Source organism: Sinocyclocheilus anshuiensis, unplaced genomic scaffold (assembly GCF_001515605.1).
Source record: "Sinocyclocheilus anshuiensis isolate Anshui unplaced genomic scaffold, SAMN03320099.WGS_v1.1 scaffold417, whole genome shotgun sequence".
In the NCBI taxonomy this organism is placed as follows: domain Eukaryota; kingdom Metazoa; phylum Chordata; class Actinopteri; order Cypriniformes; family Cyprinidae; genus Sinocyclocheilus; species Sinocyclocheilus anshuiensis.
Window position 1 is genome coordinate 745,968 of NW_015537953.1, and position 16,450 is coordinate 762,417.

General features: G+C 35.8%; 3 protein-coding genes across 6 annotated transcripts in view; all 3 read left to right on the plus strand.

Annotated features, from left to right (window-relative positions):
- Positions 1 to 2,807, plus strand: part of LOC107664849 (uncharacterized) — a 28,575-nt gene extending 25,768 nt beyond the window's left edge. Inside the window, exon 7 of the mRNA XM_016455529.1 lies at positions 2,791 to 2,807. The gene's annotated coding sequence lies outside the window, so the exon portion shown is untranslated. The remainder of the gene's footprint in view (positions 1 to 2,790) is intronic.
- Positions 1 to 8,464, plus strand: part of LOC107664813 (atrial natriuretic peptide receptor 2-like) — a 10,045-nt gene extending 1,581 nt beyond the window's left edge. Inside the window, exons 3-16 of one of the 3 annotated variants that reach the window (XM_016455488.1) lie at positions 1,116 to 1,202; positions 1,359 to 1,502; positions 1,591 to 1,712; positions 1,814 to 1,958; positions 2,810 to 2,858; positions 2,951 to 3,061; positions 3,246 to 3,365; positions 3,638 to 3,731; positions 4,264 to 4,351; positions 5,645 to 5,784; positions 5,882 to 6,034; positions 6,120 to 6,218; positions 6,434 to 6,525; positions 7,352 to 8,464. In XM_016455488.1, coding sequence (XP_016310974.1) covers positions 1,116 to 1,202; positions 1,359 to 1,502; positions 1,591 to 1,712; positions 1,814 to 1,958; positions 2,810 to 2,858; positions 2,951 to 3,061; positions 3,246 to 3,365; positions 3,638 to 3,731; positions 4,264 to 4,351; positions 5,645 to 5,784; positions 5,882 to 6,034; positions 6,120 to 6,218; positions 6,434 to 6,525; positions 7,352 to 7,459 — 1,552 coding nt within the window. In that variant the 3' untranslated portion in view covers positions 7,460 to 8,464. The remainder of the gene's footprint in view (positions 1 to 1,115; positions 1,203 to 1,358; positions 1,503 to 1,590; positions 1,713 to 1,813; positions 1,959 to 2,809; positions 2,859 to 2,950; positions 3,062 to 3,245; positions 3,366 to 3,637; positions 3,732 to 4,263; positions 4,352 to 5,644; positions 5,785 to 5,881; positions 6,035 to 6,119; positions 6,219 to 6,433; positions 6,526 to 7,351) is intronic. The other 2 variants (XM_016455503.1, XM_016455496.1) reach the window with 2 other exon arrangements.
- Positions 7,406 to 16,450, plus strand: part of LOC107664832 (afadin- and alpha-actinin-binding protein-like) — a 16,064-nt gene continuing 7,019 nt past the window's right edge. The window contains exons 1-9 of one of the 2 annotated variants that reach the window (XM_016455514.1): positions 7,406 to 7,460; positions 9,736 to 9,873; positions 10,005 to 10,208; positions 10,284 to 10,394; positions 10,492 to 10,627; positions 12,123 to 12,198; positions 12,307 to 12,487; positions 12,604 to 12,751; positions 12,935 to 13,065. In XM_016455514.1, coding sequence (XP_016311000.1) covers positions 9,751 to 9,873; positions 10,005 to 10,208; positions 10,284 to 10,394; positions 10,492 to 10,627; positions 12,123 to 12,198; positions 12,307 to 12,487; positions 12,604 to 12,751; positions 12,935 to 13,065 — 1,110 coding nt within the window. In that variant the 5' untranslated portion in view covers positions 7,406 to 7,460; positions 9,736 to 9,750. The remainder of the gene's footprint in view (positions 7,461 to 9,735; positions 9,874 to 10,004; positions 10,209 to 10,283; positions 10,395 to 10,491; positions 10,628 to 12,122; positions 12,199 to 12,306; positions 12,488 to 12,603; positions 12,752 to 12,934; positions 13,066 to 16,450) is intronic. The other variant, XM_016455522.1, reaches the window with a different exon arrangement.

Consider the following 16,450-nt stretch of genomic DNA (forward strand, 5'->3'; position numbering starts at 1 on the left):
GTTTATTGAACTGTTGTATAAAATCAATATCACATTTGTAATCATGCTGACTTTTGGAGAAAAAAACGGCACTTTTCGTGTGATAGTAACTAGTAACTATATGAAATTCATTTTCTGCCCCATATCTTGAATTATGTGATAATTCTAAATGCATTTTAATAGACTGATTCATGCAGTGAAAGAATGCACTCTAAATGTGCACACGCACTAGTCTAACCTACTAGACTTCATCACCTAATGTATGCGCGTACTCTGTAGGTGTTTTGTTTGCTTTTCGCGATATACTCGATAATATCAAATTGCACATTGCTAAAACAACAATTATGATATTATCGCAGACCATACATATTGCACACCCCTTATACTGTTTAGATTTTTGTAATGCATTGTCTTCTTATCGATCCGCCAGTTCACATTTAAAGCTTTGCGTGTTTGCAGGGTAAAAACATGGGTCGATTTTTGCATTGGTCTGAACTCTGTACAAAACATCAGTTTTATTGAAAATGCTCATTCGTTGTCTGCCAGCAGGTGGAGTGTTTGGTAGAAATATCACTGTTTTCCTGGTAACTGCTGTACACAGAGCAGCGCAGCACCGGACTTTGAACGTGCAGCGCTCATGTTTATTTAATGAAATCATAGCCTTTTGAAGTTTAATAGTCACATTCAGACATATCGCAATTCTGGTCTTTCCGTCCCCAAATTTAAGACCTCTTGACTGTCTTGTACAATTTAAGGCTTTTTAAGGCCTTAAATTTGATACAACTAAATTTAAGACTTATTAAGACCCGCGGAAACCCTGATCTTTGTTTAATTTTGTCATTTTTGTTTGTCTGGTCTTGTTTTGTTTTTTTGTCTTGTCTTTTTTGTTTGTCTTTTCTTGCCTTGTTGTCTTTGTTTTTATGTTTTGCCGTTGTTTACTTTTGTTTGTCTTTTCTTGCCTTGTTGTCTTTGCTTTTATATCTTGTCATTGCTTTGTTTTGTCATTTTTTTTTTTTTTTTTTGGTTTGTCTTGTTTGGTTTTTTGTCTATCTTGTCTTTCTTGTCTTGTCTCGTTTTTTGTGTTGTGTTGTCTTATATCTTAACTTTTTTGTTTTATGTTTTCTTTTGTTTTACAGTGATGGAAGGACTGTAGCTGTAAAACACATACAGAAGAAACACTTTACCCTCACCAAAACAATCAGAAAAGAGGTCAAAGAGGTCAGGTGAGTAGCTGTACCCACAATTCTTGCAAATGAAACTACACTGAAATCAGACGTACTTTTACTTGGACAAGTGACTTGTCCAGGATTTTGTGATGGGTAATTCAAGCCAAATATTTGGTGAAGTAATTAAGACTGTTACTGTTTCTTTTTTACCAGGGAGCTTGATCACCCAAACCTTTCCAAGTTCTTAGGAGGCTGCATTGAAGTTCCTTTCATAAGCATAATCACTGAATACTGTCCAAAGGGAAGCCTGGCAGATGTGCTGTTGAACGAGGATGTCCCCATCAATTGGGGTTTTCGGTAAATCTGTCTTGTGGCATTGTGAGAAAGCTCTTTAAATGCTTCAAGATGGTACTTCATAAATAAAATGAACACTTAACGTTTACAGATTGTCTTTTGCTACTGATATTGCTCGAGGAATGGCTTACCTGCATCAGCACAAAATGTTCCATGGCCGTCTTCATTCACGCAACTGTGTGATTGACGACCGGTGGGTCTGCAAAATATCAGGTACATCATTTTAGATTTTCTAGAGGCGCACTTCTTAGATATATTACAACTTGAGAAAAATCTGAAATCTGAAATAAGACATATAATATTTAATGATACAGATTACGGGCTGATGGCCTACAGAAAGGAGGACTTTGAGGACATGAGCACCAATTTCCAATGTCAAAACGTCTATCACATTTACTGCGCACCTGAAGTTCTGCTGAGAATCAGCACCAGTTTCACAGCCGCAGCTGATATGTACAGGTTGGAGAAATGCTTGAACCTTATGTATTTTTAACCATTTATTTAAATTAAAATGGTAAATATTAAACACTTTTGTTTTAGTAAATAAATACATATTTGAAATATTCTAAAGTTAATTTTAAAATATTTAATATTTCTCAATAAATGTGCTAAAATGTTAATAAGTTAATAAATTAAAATATTTAAAATTCACATATTCACTTCTCGGTTCAATTAATTAAAATAAACAAACTAACAAATAAATAAATAAATAAACACACTGCCAAAAGTTTGGAATAAAGTTTTTTTTATTAATTTTTTTTAATTATGCTCACCAAGGCTGCATTTATTTAATCAAAAATACAGTAAAAACAGTAGTATTGTGAAATATTATTACAACTTAAAATAACTGATTTCTTTTTTAATATATTTTCAATTGTAATTTATTCCTGTGATATAAAGCTAAATTTTTAGCATAATGTCTCCAGTGTCACATGACCCTTCAGAAATCATTCTAATAATAGTTAAATTTTTTTTACAATTATTACAGAAGTCTTAATAATTCCAAACATTTGGCCGGCATTGTAAATAAATATAAATAAATAAATACATAACTAAAGGAAAATTCCAAATAAATAAATAAAAATGTACAAATAAATAAATAAAAGCCATTAAACTAGAAAATGATATTAAAGTTATTAAAGTCTAGAAAATGTCCGACGTCACAGGAATAACCCTGTTCTTTTCTTCGGATACATGTAAATGTTTTGTATATTTTATAGATGCATCCTAGAGCAGCGGTTTGTTCTCAAACAAAACTCAGTCTCTAAGAAGCATGAAATAAACATTTGTCTTTTCTTCCTGTTCTCAAGCTACTCCATTATTTTGGTGGAAATTGCTACTCGCAGTGACCTCATTTCAGTAAGTATTCAAGGATCAGGAAGGTGTTGGGGTTTTTAGACTGTTTTTTGCGTAAGAGGTGATGATAAGAAGTGCAATTGTTGTTTCATGAGCAGGAACAGGCAGATTCAGTGAAGCTTGATGTCATGTGGCGCCCATCACTTTCCAAACTGAATGCTGGGAAATCAGACAATGATTGCCCAGATCCTGATGATTACTGTGAGGTTTGTATGGACATAATTGATGCATGCTATTTACTTAAGCACATGTCCTCTTGAGGCACGTTTCGTTGAAGATCAATTACTTCAATGAATTGCCATTGATGCGAATGTTTACCATGCCTGATTAAAAGATGATAACTGTGGATAAATGAAACGCACTCAGTGTTCGTAGTCAAATTTCATGCAGCTGATAAAGAGATGCTGGAACCACAATGTGACCATGAGGCCGACGTTTGAGCAGGTGAAAAAGATTCTCGATAAAATGAACCCGCACAAGGTCAGCCCTGTGGATATGATGATGAACCTGGTATGTATCTCATCTAATCAAGTCTTTCTTTTACAGTTATTAAAATTATACAATTATTGAAAGCACAATAAGCATAAAGTGACTGGACACAATAATTTGAGTAATTATATGCACCAGGTATTTATTTAATAGTATAATAATAGTAAATTGTTACTAGACAGAATGCAAATAATATATATATGTATATGTATATGTGTGTGTGTGTGTGTGTGTGTGTGTGTGTATATATATATAATTATTATTATTTTTTTTATACATTTTTTTTTTTCTAGATGGAAAAGTACAGTAAACATTTGGAAACCATTGTAGCCGAGAGAACACAGGATCTTCTTCAGGAGAAGCAGAAGACTGACCGTTTACTCTATAGTATGGAAGTGTATTTAAAATTACAGTGGGAAAAGTATTATTCATAATCATTATTACATTAAAAAAAAACACCAATAAATAAAGATATTCAATAAATGTTGTCCAAATGGTTCCACCTAGTGGACATTTAAAGTACATGTGCTGTGACTGTTTCCAGCTTGAGATTTTTAATGCATTTTTTAAATATATACAGTGGGTACGGAAAGTATTCAGACCCCCTTAAATGTTTCACTCTTTGTTATATTGCAGCCATTTGCTAAAATCATTTAAGTTAAATTTTTTTCCTCATTAATGCACACACAGCACCCCATATTGACAGAAAAACACAGAATTGTTGACATTTTTGCAGATTTATTAAAAAAGAAAAACTGAAATATCACATGGTCCTAAGTATTCAGACCCTTTGCTGTGACACTCATATATTTAACTCAGGTGCTGTCCATTTCTTCTGAATACTTTCCGTACCCACTGTATATATATATACGTATGATTAATATCTTTTTAATTAATATATTATTTCTATTGGTGACAGGCATGTTACCAAAAGCAGTGGCTGATGATCTTCGTCAGGGACGTACAGCAGAAGCCCAAAGTTACTCCAATGCCACTGTATATTTCAGGCAAGCATGAAAATTATTGATATATATTTGTAATAAATATTTGCTTTTAGCGACAAGTGACATTTGGCTATATAATATAATATAATAGGTTAATAAGTACAGTAACTTTTTATACAGTAAAATGTATTTTATGCTCACCAAGGTTGGATTTACAGTAAAAATAGTAATCTGAAATGCTTAAAATAACTGTTTTCTATTATAAAATATTTTAAAATGAAGTAAAAAAAATTATCAATTTGAAATAGAACATTTTTGTATCAATTTTTTTTGTTTACATTTTTTGCTATGCCTTTACTGTCACTTTTGATAATTTCAATGCATCATGCCAAATAAAAGTATCATATTCTTTAAAATTACAGTTATTAAAATTATACAATTATTGAAAGCACAATAAGCATAAAGTGACTGGACACAATAATTTGAGTAATTATATGCACCAGGTATTTATTTAATAGTATAATAATAGTAAATTGTTACTAGACAGAATGCAAATAATATATATATGTATATGTATATGTGTGTGTGTGTGTGTGTGTGTGTGTGTGTATATATATATAATTATTATTATTTTTTTTATACATTTTTTTTTTTCTAGATGGAAAAGTACAGTAAACATTTGGAAACCATTGTAGCCGAGAGAACACAGGATCTTCTTCAGGAGAAGCAGAAGACTGACCGTTTACTCTATAGTATGGAAGTGTATTTAAAATTACAGTGGGAAAAGTATTATTCATAATCATTATTACATTAAAAAAAAACACCAATAAATAAAGATATTCAATAAATGTTGTCCAAATGGTTCCACCTAGTGGACATTTAAAGTACATGTGCTGTGACTGTTTCCAGCTTGAGATTTTTAATGCATTTTTTAAATATATACAGTGGGTACGGAAAGTATTCAGACCCCCTTAAATGTTTCACTCTGTATAATAAATTATTTAGTGCTGTCAAACAATTAATCGCGTCCAAAATAAAAGTTTATGTTTACATTATATATGTATGTGGACTGTGAATATTTATTATGCATATATAAATACACACACATACAGTATATATTTTGAAAATGTTTATACATTTTTATATTCATATTTATATATTTTATATTATATATAAATAAATTAAATATATAAACATAACCTATTTTTCTTAAATATATACATGCATGTGTTTGTATTTATATATATACATAATAAATGTTCACAGTACACATACATATATAATGTAAACATAAACTTTTATTTTGGACGCGATTAATTGTTTGACAGCACTAAAATTATTCTATCTATTGGCCAGTGACATAGTGGGCTTCACCCAGCTGTCCGGCTCCAGCACCCCTCACCAGGTTGTGGATTTCCTCAACAAGCTTTACACCACGTTTGATGACATCATCGACAACTACGATGTGTACAAAGTGGAAACTATAGGAGATGCTTGTGAGTGCGGTTACAGAGATCCAGCTTCCTTTGTTTGCCACACTTTTGCATCAAATTACACATAAATCAATGAAAATTGATTTCTCTCCCTCCTCAGATATGGTGGTCTCGGGAGTACCAAAAGAGAACGGGATCAATCACGCTGGGGAAATCGCCAGCATGGCGCAGGACTTGATCAGTGTCTGTAACACGTTTAAAATCCCACACAAACCCACCACACAGCTTAAGATACGAGCTGGCATTCATTCAGGTCAATATAGCTTCAGCCCTTCATCTGTCCTGAACTTAGCGTCAAGCTACGTCCTTTGAATGAGATGTATTTTATGTTATCTTAGGTCCCGTTGTAGCTGGGGTGGTTGGCACCAAAATGCCACGGTACTGCTTATTTGGCGACACTGTAAACACAGCATCCCGTATGGAGTCCACCAGTGAAGGTATTTGGGCAAACGCAGCTGTTTGCACAGAGTCAATTAGTAACTGATCCTGTCTGCCATTTCTGGGGGAGTGGAATCTTGTAAATATTTGCACTGTTTTATTGGTTAAAATGTAATAAAACTGAATGTTGGATCCAAATATTTCCCTTTCTTGAACTTCTGTAAAGATCAAACGTGCTTTTCTATGTCTAATCGTTGTTTTATGATGTTTACAGCTTTAAAGATCCAGTGCAGTGGCTCTACAGCAGATCTTCTACACACACTTGGTGGATATGTGCTGATGTGTCGTGGGTCTCTCTATGTGAAGGTAAAGCCCGAGACACACTGCACGATTTTAGCAATCCTATAAGATCATTGCATGTCACACTGTGCGACATGGATCTAATAAACTTGGCTACGACATGTGTGTAGACTGTACGATGATGACACCTATTGACTCATACACTAAGACACACGTTACTATAGTAGAATAAATTCAGCATGTGCTAGTGGTAAACAAAAAGAGCAAGATAAATCACTTTAGCAGTTGTATTTTTTATGTGTGCTCAAAAAAAGTGGAAGCGGCGAAAGAGGAAGGGATAAGAGCTTGAGGTAAGCAGTTTTGTTTTAGCATCATGTCGCGTTTTTATTGGCTGGTCAGTAAACGTGGATCATAGCAGCAAACACACTGTGAGATCTTGCTATCTTAGGTCGCAAGACCGTGACAACGGCCGTCTTTGAACCTCTCTTTGAACCTTTGTAGTATTTCTAATGCTTTTATTATCATAATATTTTATATTATTTATAATAGATTTTATCTTTTTATTCAGAAACTGATCTGGTATATTACAGACCTTTCTACCAAATCAATCTGCTATTGATCTTTTTCTTCCTGAGATGATGGTATGGTCCCCTGAGGCTGAACTGCAAACCTTAGCGCAGCAGCTGTGATTTATCTCAATTATAGGACTCGGCCCCAGCTGGCTTTTGCATTTTCACTTAAGTGATGTCTGTTCATTATACACAAGTGAATACACACCTCTGCTCTGTCGCTCTCCCCCCTCTTTCTTTCTTTTGAATGATGCTGTCCTTCAGAGTATTGTGTTTAAGATACACTGGAGGAGATTTACTAATTGTGACTCTTTGTTAAACAGGGGAAAGGCGAAATGACAACTTGGTGGCTGGAGGCAAAAAGAAGCCCCACAGACCCTTTGTTCAGTGAAGACGAACCTTTGGGGCTTCCTGTTCCTGTTAGCAGTTAACGTATGTGCTACGGTCATGAAACGGTCACAGAAACCTTAACAAATAAATAGACATGTTTACCAGATATGCTAACTGACTTAAGTGTTTACTTAGTGTTTGTGTATGCTATTACATTTGATTGCTGCTATGCTGAAATATTGCTGCTGTTATTGTTTTGTGTATTAGACAAGATGTTGTATATATCGTGTTTGGAAGATTTAAAATGTCTTTGTCATATGAAGGGCAGATGTGTTCATAGAGACAACTTTTCATTCAATATTTGTGGTTATTTTATCTTCATCAGTGCATAGGTTGTATTTTAAAGTATATATGCTGGAATAAAATGTCCAAGCTGATTTGTCTGATGTAAATGTTCTAATAAATATTTAGTTTTGCAGTGATAAACTATATTTTAGCACTACGTTACTAAAACTATCACTATATCACAATAAACTACATTACTTCATTACAGTAACTAACCTATTTTAGTGTTTAGCCCCTGCATTGACTGCGACGACGCCTATTGGTGGATATTCTGCGGGGGGTGCACGAGTTAAGCCAATGACACGCCCTCGTTTTCGTTGCATGGCAACACATTCGCTTGTGAGTGTTTTCGTTCAAGGTTGTGCTGCAGAAGGCGCCTGCATCAATGTAACGACGTGCCACAGTAAGACACTTTATTACGCAAATTATCTGGAAAAGATGTATCAGTCCGTGCCGAATGTCGGGAAATGAAGCTGACAAACCTCACGAGTGCTCTTGAATGCCAAAAGATACGCAGTAAGTGAACCGCTGATGGTTTGCAACTTAAAGTCCTCATTTGTTAACCACGACATCGGTATGTTATTCTGAAACGCTTTTATGGCGCATAAGCCATTGCAATTTTGTGTAAAGAAAAGCGCAGAAATCCTTCTATTCACTTTAACCTACTTTAGATCTGATCATGGTGTGCTCTCTCTAGGTGTGTACTAGCTTTTCATGGATTTTTATATTAAGTCGTTTAGTGGAATAAGCAAGTCTCAGTACTCACACCTATTTAGAATGAATTAAAGTTTTTTTTCATTCATTCTTGCATTCATTTATTTATTTATTTATTGTATATTTGTATAGTTTCATAGCAGTCTGCAATCTGCATGCACTGTCATTTTGTAAACTGTCATTTCAAATGTACTCTTTTTTTTTTCTTTTTTTTTTTGATAGAGCTGTAGTAAAACACCTGTAAAAAATAAATATGAAAATTCCTTCATATTAATACAGTACATTGTGGCCTATATTTACTTTTCTCAATTATTTATTTATTTTATTTTTTGTTTTGTTTTTCCACAGTCATGGAAATATCAGGGAATGAAATGTAGGGTTTTATGAAATGTTTTATAGTTTCCCATTCATGGAATAGTAAAATATCATTTTTGAAAACAGTGGAAATGGCTATACACACTATTAAAAAATAGAGCTTTTTTAATTGGCATTAATGGTTCCATGAAGAACCCTTAACATCCATGGAACCTTTCCATTCCACAAAAAGTCTTTATAGTGGAAAAGGGTTCTTTAGATTTTTAAAATGTTCTTCACACTAAGAACAGTTCTTTTAATTGTATGAACTGTTCACTGAAAGGTTATTAGGGAAACCAAAATGGTCTAAAATGTCATCACAGCAAAAAATAAATAAACTAAATTAAATAAACTCATAATTTTCTGCGTATTAATAGTAAGGTAGTTGTTAAATTTAGGTATTGGGTAGGATTAGGGATGTAGAATATGGTCATGCAGAATATGTGCTTTATAAATACTAATAAACAGCCAATATGTTAATAATAGGCATGCTAATAAGCAACTATATAACCCTAAACCTATATAGTGAGAATTGGTCCCTAAAGTGTTGCCATTTTTTCTCCTTTCTGAAACTTGACAAATGTGGTAACAGCAGGTTTGGAGTGCTAAGGCTGAGTAAATAACATAACATTATTTCTGGGCAAATCAGTTGCATTTGGCATATTATTCAAGTTTACAGCACATAGGTGAAGAAAATAAGAGATTTTAGCTGGTGCTCCAGATAACCAAAGTCTCGTGGGGAAAGGGAAAGATTAGGCGACTCAAAATACCGTGGAAAGTTATTTTAAGGACAGGTTCCCCTCCTAACCTAATTTAGAGCAGTATTCGCATTCACTCAGAAGAACCAGTACCACATGTACTTGAGACAAATCTTTACAATTAATAGTGCATTTTCTGATTATGCATTATTTTATACAGCTAACTATTTATGTCTATGTTTCTCACTCTTTTCTATAACATATAGGCATTATTGACTAGAATGTCTCCTTCAAGACTCTACACGGCATCGGTCATGTCTCCTCTGCCTTTAAGTTCTTTCAACGTCTCAAGCAACTTCTGCACGGAAGAGAATGTCTCTGAGTGCATTCTATACATCAATCAGGTAGGTGCACTTTTATTTTTTTTGCAACTTGTCTTTTGAGTTTGAAGAAGAAGAATCTAGTAGAAGAATCTAAACAAGAACAAACTTGAATCTCGTATTGTTAATGAACTTGCCACTCTTTACATTCACAGGAGTTGTCGTCCCTGTGCTTTCCACCAATTTTCCAAAACTCGGACAACATTCGTGATCTGGATGCTGTGGTTGCCCTAAACAACATACATGACTTGCTTCAGCTACACCGTCGAGCTGTTGGAATGATGGAGGAGCTGGAGGTGGAGCAGCTCAAGTCCAGCAGTGACCTCCACTACCAACATCTCACCAACTCCAGGCTAAAGGTTTGGCCTTTTTATCACACTTTTTTATTTTATTTTTCATTTTTTATTTTACTATGAATTTTCACTGTTTTGTAGGACCAGCTTGAACTTTCGAAAAAGGAAAACATGCGCTTGCATGAGCGAGAGCGTCAGCTGGAAACAAATTTAAAGACTTTGCAAAACTGCCTAAAAGATACAAAAGAAGAGGTATGAAAAATGAGCGAGAAAGCTGTGCTGTCATGTACTGTTTTTTTTTCTTCCAAAAAATATGTTGTTTTATCAAATATGCTTTTTACTTTAATAGGTACAAAGGCTGCAGGGTATCATTGCAAGTCGTGCCACACAATACAACCATGACATTAAGAGAAGAGAAAGGGAGCACAACAGAGTAAAGGAGCGCCTCAATCATCTACTCGTTGCCAAAAAGGAAAATAAACAAGGTAATATGTATCACTTGAAGGGGTCATGAGAAATCAAATTTGCCTTGATCTTTTGGCATATAAGAGGTCTTCGGACCATTAAAACATCCTGGAAGTTTCATATCTTAAAGTGTCCTCCTCATTATAAACAAAGCATTTATTTAATCAAGCTCCAAAAACGGCTCGTTTTGGATCTGAGGTGCAAGCTGACGTCACCCGGGCACAAACATTTGCATAAACACTGCCTCCAGAGCAACGCATCGACGAATAGTCATCTTCTCACCACAAGCCCCGCCCACTGGCATTCAGTCGCTTAATGGCTTGACACTTGATTACACTGAATGCAAGTGTCACGTTGTGTTGTGTTGCGTTGCGTCACATCAAAAGCAAATAGAAATTAAAATCACTGCCGCTATCTTGTCTACACTGGATATAGTATACAGATGCCCGTTCGCTTTCTGACACAGTCCACGCGCTTGAGTCTGTTAGGACAAATGGAGTGAAAGAACATTCGCTTTGACGCGTTTGGTTTAAACAGCTCGTTCGTGTCTTTGTACAGATATCAGAAGGATCCCAGTGTAAGGAACAAGTGGACAGTTTATTTTTAATGGCATCGTGTCAGAGGATTGGTCGGAGCATTTTGTTTTGTAAACGATGCACAGTGTCATGGAAAGTTCACAAAGAAATATTTGTTGAAAGATGAAGCGGTACTAGATCTGACTGCAGCTGCATCACAAACCATAAGTAAATGATTTCATAATGCTTTGTCTGGAAATGACCGTTTTATTTTGATCATGCTGTCAAAACACTCACATGCAGTAGCAAGGAGGCATTGATACTGTTTCCTATGCAATGACGTTAGCCAATCAAAACTATCTGTCTGATCATTTTCCCACATATATATTTTTTTTTTGTGCACAATACTTTATTGACTTTATAAGTAAACCTCAAGGAACATATTAAAATAATAAAAAATCCATGTCATGGCCCCTTTAAATATATCTCTTAATAGAATAACATACGGAATATACTGTTTTATTGGCATCTGTAAGACTTCTTATACAGTAAAATAGTAATATTATGAAAAAAATATTACAATTTAAAATAACTCCTTTCTATTTTAATATATTTTAAAATGTAGCTAATTTATTGCTGTGATGGGAGTGCTGAATTTTCAGCATCAGGCTTCAGTGTCACATGATCCTTCAGAAATCATTCTAATATCATTCTAATAATAATGCATTTTGTCTTTGGACTTTGGATAATTATAAAGTTCACAGGAATAGCGTTTATGTGAATTTTTTTGTAACAAAGTCTTTTCCATCTCATTTAATCAGATGAATGCATCTGTTCTGAATGACAGTGTTTATGCTGATATACACTCAAAACCAGTGAAGTTCACTCTTGACTTTATTTGCATAAAGAAACAATTCACCCACAAATTAAAATTTGTAATTATTTAGTGACCCTAATGTCATTTGAAAATCTTTTGAAAATAATTTCTGCTTTGTGTCAGGAATGGACGTTTTGAATTATGTTGGAAGGTCGGATGGTAGGAGATGTCTTTGGAAAACTGGAAAAACTGAATCTAGGTAAAAGACATAATCATTTTGGTTGTTTGTTGGCATTATATTTATAGTTCCCCTTCACTATAATATCATATGACAACTTTAGAAATTTTTATATATATTTTTTTTTAGACATGAAGGAGATATGTACAAAACTCTTCTCAATGAATTTGATAACCGTCAGAGGGAGCTAATGGTGGAAAACATAGAGCTGAAGAAGGTGATTCAGCAAATGAAACGAGAAATGGTGGGGGTTTTAAATTCAAAGAAGATGAGCCAAAAGGAAGAGAAGCAAAGCAATGATATGGATCAGGTACAGTATGACTGTCAAGTCCATAACAAATATTTTACACTAAACACTTCATGATACAGCTCATAATTATTTGTGTTTGCTAATGGTATTTTGGGGGAAAAAAAATCATATTTCAGTTGAATCTGCAGACAAATTCTGATGACGATGAACTTTTGAAAGGACATCCTGAGATGTCATGTGATCATGCTCGGGAGAAACTCACCAACAGCATTCGTCAGCAGTGGAGGAAACTCAAGCACCATGTTGAGAGATTAGACAGCCAAGGTAGAGGATACCATTCACAGACTTTTAAGGCAAACAGAATTTAATCTCACCTTTTTGTTCATCACCATCTTTTCCTTTATTTCTTGAGCAGCCTTATCACCTAATGCACAGAACGTTACACATTAGACACACAAACCTGTTGTAAAAATAAAAATACTGTGAAAGGTGTATTTTGTGTTGAAGCATCCATGGTGCAAGATGGAGACCGTGAAGAGGTGATCTCCAAACAACTCCATGAAGAGGAGATGGAGAGGCTCAAACTAGAAATCCAGCAGTGCAAAGAGTTTATTCAGACTCAACAGCAACTTCTCCAAGTAAGTAGAGACAGTTTCCTTAAGTCAAATGCAGACATGGTTTTATGTTTACGCGGCGCGATGCAACGCAACGTGTAAAAAGACAGTATAAGTCATTATAATCCATAATTATGTCCCCACTGGATGCAAGGAATGCCTGGTTTATAATGGGTTTTCATGTTTTTGAATCATCACTCCGGCCTGACAAAGCATCATCTCAGTATGGTGAGGGGCGTAACATTTCCGTCACACGCTTGAGGTATTCGGCCAATCACAACGCACTGGATAGCTGGCCAATCAGAGCACACCTCGCTTTTTCAGACCGATGAGCTTTGTAAAAATCGATGCGTTTCAGAAAGGTGGGGCATAGAGGAGAAACAATAATGTACAGTATGTGGAAAATAATGTGTTTTTTGAACCTTAAACCGCATAAACACATTTCATTACACCAAATACACAAAATAATGTTCTTTTTAGCATCATCATATGACCCCTTTAAATCATACTCTATTTATTGCATCAAATTTTGTTAATACTTTACTATATTTAAGGGTGGATAATTTTATCAGTTGTTTATTGCAACAATACATAACTACAATAACTTTGTCTAGTGCTCTTATGAAAGATTATAGCATGATTTGTGAAAATTTAACTGTACTGAATGACATAGCATAGACTTCTTCATGGCTAGTTTTTGCGTATTTCATTTCATTCTGTAACCTACTTGTTCTACAGATCTGTGTGTACTAGTGTTAAATGCTACTGTTTTTGACAGCGTTGATAGCGTTATGACAGATAATATCATGATAATTGTTGCGTTTCCCTTACTGAATGTCGTATCCTGTCAGCAAAAACCTGTCCATGGGCTTTTTTGATTGCTTTCAGTTTAAGTGCCGGCGATCAGCAGTGTTGCCAGATATTGATACTAAAACAAACAAAAAATAAATAAAAATAAACTGACATTTTTTCCAATATTTTGCAAATAAAATAAGATAAAGATATCGCTGACTCTAAACTGCAACTTCCTAGTTTATTAACTTTCTAAAGTGTTAAATTAAGTGGAAAAGACAAGTCCAAAAGCGGAGGCTGCGGACGCTCAAGGCCCTTTCACACGGGACGCGGCAAGCGGTGGAATCGCCGCGCGGCTGCCCCTTTCTTTTGTAGTGGAAGCGTTTTGTGCAGTTGAGGCAGTGGTTGCGTTGCGGTCTCGGAGTGGACGTTGCCATAGTTACAATTGTCAACATCACCTTTGTATTTACTAAAAACGAAATAAAACATAATGGAAATTTGTGTTTGTGTCATTCTGCCATTTATTGTTGTCATTATTAACCTTTTTTTTTTTCGTTTGGCACAAGTGAAGTTGTTTTTTATGATTTGCCTAAAGAGCATACCTGTGAGGTAGCGATTGAATGAAATATAATTTCATTTATGTCTCTGTATGAGATTTTAGATATGTCATACAGTTCTGGGAAATCTATTACACTTAAAACAATATTCTCCTCTATTTTTTCAATAGGCATTTCAGTTAAATGTTCACTGATTGGTTGAAACCGACGTGGCTGCCGCTGCCGCTCACAAAAAGATAAAATATTTTTATCTTTGGTGGTGCCTGCCGCGAAGCGCCGTGCCCGTGGAAGCGGCAGGATTTTGGGTGCACAAGCACCGCTTGCACTCTGCCTCCGCGCCGCCAGCGAAACCGCCCGCGTTTTACCGCTTTCCGCATGTCTCCCATTGAGAATGAACTAAACACTCAACGACTGCTGCGTACCGTGTGAAAGGGCCTTCACTTGGAGGCTCACTCACAACTCTCTCAAGCCTCGTTCACGCCGCCAGCGTCTCACAGCGATCATTTTCATACCAGGAACGCTAAACATTCTTGCAAACTGTCTAAACTGAATTATACATGTCATGCAGGCATTCCTATGAGGAGTTTAACAGCAAATTAATTAATTAATTAATTAACAAATTAATGTTCCTGTGGCTCAGTGGTAGAGCATTGCCTTAGCAGCGCAAAGGTCGTGGGTTCAATTCCCAGGGAACACACATACTGATAAAAAATGTATAGCCTGAATGCACTGTAAGTCGCTTTGGCGTCTGCTAAATGCATAAATTTAATTAAATTTAAATTTAAATTTAAATTAGTCATTCAAAGAACAAATTTTATTTTTGAACATGAAAAATTTACCGAGGTCCGGACCTCGGTGGCCTCATAGCTGGTTACGGGCCTGCTCTTTGAGGGTACTACCAGAGTGGTTCAACTGTAATTTTATGAAGCTACGAGAATCCCTTTTATGCGCAAAGAAAACAAAAAGAATGACTTTATTTAACGATTTTTTCTTTTCTGGGGCAGTCTGCCGCTGTTATCGAGAGTACCATGACGCATGCATGTGATACTGCTGACATAGAACACGCCAGGGGCATTTCCTCTGAGGAGGCAAGGGAGGCAGTGTCTCCTCAAAAAAAAAAATGGATGAGAAAATATTAAACAACGCAAATTTGACTAAATATGACATTAAAAGTCTAAAAGTCACTCGTTTTTATAAAATAACACTGTCCAACAGCGACACCCACAGGTTAAGTTACAGCGGAGGCTTGCCTCCCTTCGTCCCATTAACTTACAACAGAGACCCCATAGCGTGCCGTGGGTTTAGTGGGGGTAATTGAGAGTGAATGGGGGAAAGTCACATGAGAGGAGGCAATGCTTCCATTGCACTAGTATTTGATATGATCGGTTATGATTGAATGTGATTGGTTCATGCGATAAATTCCGCCTCTTGTTTTCATGCGAGCTCCCTGCTGAAAAATTCAGCATAAGCCAGCATGGATTCCAAGCTGGTTAATGCTGGTACAGTGCTGGTTTAGTGCTGGTCCAGGCTGGTTTATGCTGGTATAGTGCTAGTTTATGCTGGTTTAGTGCTGGTCCAGGCTGGTTTATGCTGGTATAGTGCTAGTTTATGCTGGTTTAGTGCTGGTCCAGGCTGGTTTATGCTGGTATAGTGCTGGTTTATGCTGGTATAGTGCTAATTTATGCTGGTTAGTGCTGGTCCAAGCTGGTTTATGCTGGTATAGTGCTAGTTTATGCTGGTTTAGTGCTGGTCCAGGCTGGTTTATGCTGGTATAGTGCTGGTGGACCAGCATATCTATGCTGTTCTCAAGCAAAATTAAGCTGGTGATGTTGGTTCACCAGCATGGTCTTGCAGGGTTGAGTGTCAGTAGGTCAGTTGTCTGTATGCAAGTAGTGTTTTGGGGACAAACAGTTTTTGCTTGCATATTTCTCTATTTAACACATTAATGATGCAACAGAAAAACACTATAAGGTTAAAACCTTATAGTGGTTTTAACCTTATAGATGGCAGCGCGTTCACACGCTGCGGCTTCTCTCTCTCCCGACAGAAAGGTGTTTTCG